The sequence below is a fragment of the Carica papaya genome, chromosome 9 (assembly GCF_054855325.1).
Source record: "Carica papaya isolate Zhongbai chromosome 9, ASM5485532v1, whole genome shotgun sequence".
Lineage (NCBI taxonomy): Eukaryota > Viridiplantae > Streptophyta > Magnoliopsida > Brassicales > Caricaceae > Carica > Carica papaya.
Genome location: NC_142317.1, coordinates 1,720,280 through 1,726,372, shown reverse-complemented (window position 1 = coordinate 1,726,372; position 6,093 = coordinate 1,720,280). Strand labels below are relative to the sequence as shown.

Here is a 6,093-nt window from a genome sequence, read left to right as displayed (position 1 = left end):
CTGGTAGAAATATGCATTTATGGATGTTGATTAATTTAAATTCCAACACCAGTTATTTGAGAATTTCAGACTTTAAGATTTGAGAATTTCGACTTCAGTACGACTTATATTGGTGCTGGAATGATATGCTTCCCATCTTGTGAATTTGTTCTTGCTTCTTGCTGCTGTTCTCTCTTGGGGAGAAATGTGGCTACTCATTGGTGGGCTTAAAGGAGACTGGTTCGCTGCAACTCTGCCGATAAGCAGCATGAAGAGTCTAAATGGTTACAAGGTCTCTGTGACCTACAACGTGAAATTACAATTCAGCTTCTTCTGCAAAAATCAGTTTTGAATTATCAGTAAGATTTTGTTGTTGGCGAAGAAACAGAAACTAGAGACTTATGTTCTTCATGGGTTTTTGCAGGTTTTAACATCTACTGTTCTTATTTTAGGAGATTGGCTCTACAATTTTGTAAAGATCTTGTGCTTTACCGCCAGAAGCATCCATGTCGGAGTGAAGATCAAAACATGTAAGTAGGTTGTCTTACGACTATCTTTGAATTGGTGTCAAATTTTTTTTTGGCAGATGGGTAAATCACTCATTCTGACATTGTTAGGTTATGAAAATCAGCACATAAACTTTGATGATAAATCAAGAATCTAATTGTAATTTCTAAAAAAATGATAAACAGAAAAAAATTGTTTATTTCTTTCTACCCAAACTTGTGCAAGATAACCCGCAGTTTTTTTCACTACATTTACCTGAAATGCTGTATTCTTATACTCCTGTTCTTACTTATACTAGACAGCTTCTACAAGAAAGTGCATTGGTAAAATTGTTTAGAAATAAGATTTAGTCTCTGACAAAGTTCTGATTAAGTTCGGGTTCCTCTAACTGTTTAGAAAAAAGAGTAACATCAGTTTCTGACTTTCTCTTTTGCTCGTCGGTCTGGAACCAAACTAATCAGGTTGTTCATGTAGTTGAGTTTTCTCTAGCTATGATGACAAGTCTTTGTTTCTGTGCCGAAATTTCTAGTGAGATGCCAAGAAGTTCATGCAGATTGGAGGGTGAATTTTGGCCAAAGCAAGGATTGATGAAGGAAGAATCCATAACCCATCTCCACAAATCAACCCAGAAGCAACTGCAGGAACCATTAATGCTGCTTTCTTGCTGTTTAGCTTATGCCATATGAACACAATCAAGCTCCCTACACACATGTCAATGGCAAAGTACGCTCCAACCAGGAAAGGCACAGCCATAGCCATCGGAAGAGGAGCCCACTTTCCTATATTCTTTGGGGCAAGGTCTCTCACCAAATTGATTGCTATGGCGAAGGCAAAGAATCCGTAGCATAGCTGCAGACAATGATGAGGGAGAGCTGAGAAGCCTTCAACACCAAGAATCGCCATGTTTCGATAAATGATAGCGTAAGGAGCTTTGTATTCGCCATCTGGGTTCCCTAAGTCAAAGGCCTTGTAGAAGAGAAAGAATGTGAGTGGAGCAACGATGCAGCCTATTGCTGTTCCAATTGCTTGGCTAACAAGCATTGATCTTGGAGAAGTGAAAGTCAGATGGCCAGTTTTGAAATCATGCATCAAATCAGAAGATATTGAAACAATGGATTTAATCAGGCCACAGCCGATAAGGCCTGCAACTACTCCATTCTCTTTTCCGGCCAATGCTGCAAGCACGAAGAGTGCTACTTTGCCATAATTATAGGCCATGTTCATGTCAGTTAACCCAGCACCATAAGCATTGCAGAAGCTAAGAGATGGTGCGAGAATGTAAGCAACAACTACATAGTACCACTTAAGTTGAGGGAACATAAGTGGAACAACAATGACGGAGATGATTGAGAAAAGGATGTATCCAATGCAAGCTATCCATACTGGAATGCTCTCTCTTATGAACACTTCATTTCGTTGAAGATCGTCGAGATTCTGATTGTTATGGTTTTCTAAAGCTGCAAGGTTAGATAGCAATGTCAGAATGATTTAACCATCTTCGTTAAAAAAAAATGACACGCAATTCAAAGGCAATCAAGGATGTAAAGCCATAGACCTAAAATTATCTCTTAAGACAACCTACTTACATGTTTTGATTTTGATCTTCGCTCCCACATGGATGCTTCTGGCAGTAAAGCACAAGATCTTTACAAAATTGTAGAGCCCATCTCCTAAGATAAGAGCGATAGATATGAAAACCTGCAAAAACCCATGAAGAACATAAGTATCTAGTTTCTGTTTCTCCATCGACAACAAATTCTTACCGATAATTCAAAACTGATTTTTGCAGAGGAGGCTGAATAGTAATTTCATGTCATAAGTCGCAGAGACCTTGTAACCATTTAGACTCTTCATGCTGCTTAGTGGCAGACTTGCAGGGAACCAGTCTCCTTTAAGCCCACCAATGAGTGGCCACATTACTCCCCAAGAGAGAACAGCACCAAGAAGCAAGGACAAATTCACAAGATGGGAGCATATCATTCCAGCACCAATATAAGTCATACTGAAGTCGAAGTAAAATCTGAAAGTTTGAAATTCTCAAGTAAGTGGTGTTGTGATTAACCATTAGGCAGAGTTGTTTTTGTACAAGAAAATGTATGTGGAAGACTCACGAATTTTTCCAAGCTTTGAGTCCAAATGTTGGGAACTGAACGAATCCGCATTGCTCTCCTCCTGAATAGAACCATTGGAAGAAAGCCCATAAAAAGCTTATCGAAAAGAATTTTGTAAATCCGCGAACCTGCTTCCTGCAATAAGAACATCATAGTTTATTTCAATTGTTTCACAGTCGAAATTCTAATTCGATAAGGCATGGATTTTTCCTTTCTAGTAGTCCATATATGAATCATCATTATCAATAACAAAGACATTATCAATAACAAAGACATTATCAAGAAAGAAGAAAAGAAGAGTTTCCTTAGTCCTCTAGATGAAATGAAAATCAAATTCACACAACATGAACTTTTCCGATTACTTACCCAAAAAAGATAAGCAGCCATGAAACAGTGATTAAGTGTTACATTAAATTCGGATTTCTTATTCAATTAAACGCGAATTTCTTACATGTTATACTATTAATTGAATAGCAAATAAATGAGAATTGAACCAAACCCGCAAACCTGTTAATAGAGGAAGAAACTAGGAAACATACTTGGCTATCTTGTCTCCTTTAGGAGTATGGAAGCCATTAATCAAAACCGCAGTAGCTGTTCCACTTGGATAAGTTAACTTGTAATCTATTATCATAATCTGTGACAATCAGAAGATCAATGAAAAAGCCATTTCAATCTCACAAGAATTTCTGCACAGAATCATAACCCAGATAGCTAACAGAGGCATTATCAAGAAGCAAGAACAGAAAAGGGGCAAGACATACCTTTCTGAGAGGAACCAATGCCAGAAGACCCACAAAGCTGCTAACAAAGAGAAGACCCGTCATCCAACCAATCCCAGGCTCCTTTATGCTGCCTGGGCTGTTTCCCTCTGTGTCAACCCCTGCTTGCTCATAAGTTTTTCTGTTCAAACCCAGCAGATAAGACCCAAAACCTCCTGAAATCACATGATTGAGAACAAAACAAAAAGAATTCAGACCAAACAAGAATTACCCACTTCAAGAAACCAAACAAGAAACAGTAAAAAAAAAAAAAAGCATATAAACCTCCAACAGCAATGCTGTAACAAGCAACTGCACAAGTCTGTATTATAGTGTTCTCTTGCCGAGTGAATGGAGTTGCCATGAACCCAGCCTGTTTAAGAAACTTAGTCCATGTTCTGATAAAAACGTAGGCAAGAAGTGCAGCCGAAACATTCAGATTGGGGACGAGCCCTGTGGTGAGGTTCAGCTTCATGACTATCACGCTGTATATCATCCCAATAGCCAAGCTCGCAAGCAGTCCTCGAATTGTAATCTGCTGTGTCCATGGCGCTATTCTCTTCATATCATCTGGCACGTTTTGGATCTCTTCTGGGTCGTCTTGTACATCGACTTTCTCGATCTCCACATCCTTGTTCCTCATTTTCGAAGCACCGATCTTCTTCCTGAATAGTTTCACCATCATAATTCACAAAATAGAATTTCTTAACCATCAAATAAACAAACCAAGTACCTTTTCCTACCTCTGTACTTTTCTTCTCCTTCCTCTGTTACTCTCTTTTTTTAATCTTCGCTAATTCCTCATATATAATATTCCCAAAGGAATCTCCTTAATAGTATTCAAATATCAATTTGCTTCTCTTTTTCTAATTGTAATCTACTGAGGACAGACCCTAGCACAATCCTATTATTCATCAGCTGGGTGTGATATCATGAAGTCATCATCACCATCACCATACCTAGTTGACTCACAAGAAAACAAAAAGAAAAAGAGAAAAGACGCTCAAGAAGAAAAGAACACAAGCCATTCCCTCAGACTGAATCGTTTCCGCACAATAACAAACACCGTATGAACACGCGAAATCCACACTCCCCACCAAAAAAAAAATGGTCCTATAAGACAAAACCCAGAATGGGCAATAAATACTGCCAGAGAAAATGAAATGGGTATCTTGAATTTCCGCGAAAGAAATCCAGTTTTGCCAAAATTAGATGCGAAATCGATAAATTTATATAAATAATCTCGAAATATTTATAATCATACAGCTAACCAACCCAACCAAATTCATCCTTCAACTGCACGAACCTCTTAAACTTGCGTGTACTGCAATGCAGTACAGAAACAGGAAATTGTAGTACAGTTTATCAATTTTGGAAATACGACTTCCGATGACACCAACTCATAATTTGAATAACTTTGAAGTACAGACGTGTGGCTTTGGGCCCATGAACTTTAACTTCTGATCCCTGCTAGTTGACCCTCTCCTCCATGAGAAGATTAAATCATCAAGAGAAGCTAGTGCGGTGGAACTGAAGATTTGGAAGTCCAATAAATTGAAAATAATTGTTTTCTTGACCAAAAATATACTAATATTTATATCCATTTTGTGAATAGAAGGAAAATATAACGTAAATAATGACAAAAGATCATCTGCTTTTATGCGGAGATGATCAAAGTCAACTTTGGGAAAATAAATTTATGAGGGAAATAAGAGCCATAATGACGACAAATGAAATTACCTTCGTTTCTGACCCGGTAATGTCGGGTTCGGAGCGGGTGATTTTGTTCGCCATATGTCAATTATTTTTGTTATGATGTCGAGGTTGGGACCCGAATTTGCTTCTTAGTTTGGCTTCCACTCGAATGAAAGAGCTTGTTTCTTGGATTTATGACGGTGAAACAAGAGCTAATTAAAGTAATTAGGAGATGTATTAAAAATTAATTAATTAAAATTAATACTTAAATATTATTTGATTTTTTAAAAAAATAAAAAAAATCTTTATTCAATGTAAATATTGTTGAAATTAATTTTTAATAATAATTTTTATAAAAAATATTGAAAATTTTGTGAAATTGTTTCTTGTAATTTTTTTTATTATAAATTTTGCGATTTAAAAATATTTTTATAAAATTATTTTGAATTACAAAACGTAATTTTAAAAAAAATAATAATTTTATTTGTTACTAAAAATTTATACCCATTAAACATGAAATTTTTGTTTTTTAGTGAATACTTTTTATAACTATTTGTATTAAATATTACATAATTTTTTTTTATTAAAAATATTTTTAATCAATATTTATTTTAATAATAATTATGGTAACACCTAAGTTTTTTACTTAAATTAATATGTGAAAAATGAGTAAAAATAATAATTGATTGATGACTATGAATTGGGATCAGTGGTAATATATTTTTAGGGGAAAAAAAAATCTCTTATGATATCATTTACTAGTATGATTATCTTTCTAATTAAACAAAAAGATACTATAATTGTAAATGCCTTGAACCTTAAAATAAGTGAATTTATGATTTAGATGCGGAAACGAATAATAAAGTTAGTGTTTACATTCCTTACACAATAATTTAGAATGTACAATAGAGGTATGAAAATGTCAATTATAAAAGACAAACGATAATTTAAAAAAAAAGAATAAATAAATATTTTATAACAACATTCACTAGTACTTAAAGAGAGTTCGAGTGGTTAACTACTTATGACCCTCTTATTGA

The 6,093-nt window shown here is 35.3% G+C and overlaps 1 protein-coding gene across 4 annotated transcripts; it reads right to left on the bottom strand.

Annotated features, from left to right (window-relative positions):
- Positions 1 to 664: 664 nt before the first annotated feature.
- On the bottom strand, positions 665 to 4,956 carry YSL3 (YELLOW STRIPE like 3). Of its 4 annotated transcripts, none has more exons than XM_088211725.1 (8): positions 4,665 to 4,956; positions 3,644 to 4,023; positions 3,362 to 3,534; positions 3,137 to 3,234; positions 2,598 to 2,732; positions 2,317 to 2,506; positions 2,073 to 2,184; positions 665 to 1,943 (listed from the first exon to the last, which is right to left on the bottom strand). In XM_088211725.1, the coding sequence occupies exons 2-8, from the start codon at positions 3,999 to 4,001 to the stop codon at positions 1,012 to 1,014; spliced, it is 1,998 nt and encodes a 665-aa protein (XP_088067851.1). In that variant the 5' UTR covers positions 4,002 to 4,023; positions 4,665 to 4,956; the 3' UTR covers positions 665 to 1,011. The 4 variants fall into 4 exon arrangements, with proteins under 4 accessions (XP_088067851.1, XP_021909417.1, XP_021909418.1 ...); XM_022053725.2 differs by lacking the exon at positions 4,665 to 4,956 and adding an exon at positions 4,092 to 4,646; XM_022053726.2 differs by lacking the exon at positions 4,665 to 4,956 and adding an exon at positions 4,092 to 4,646 and having other exon boundaries at positions 3,644 to 4,016.
- Positions 4,957 to 6,093: the final 1,137 nt, after the last annotated feature.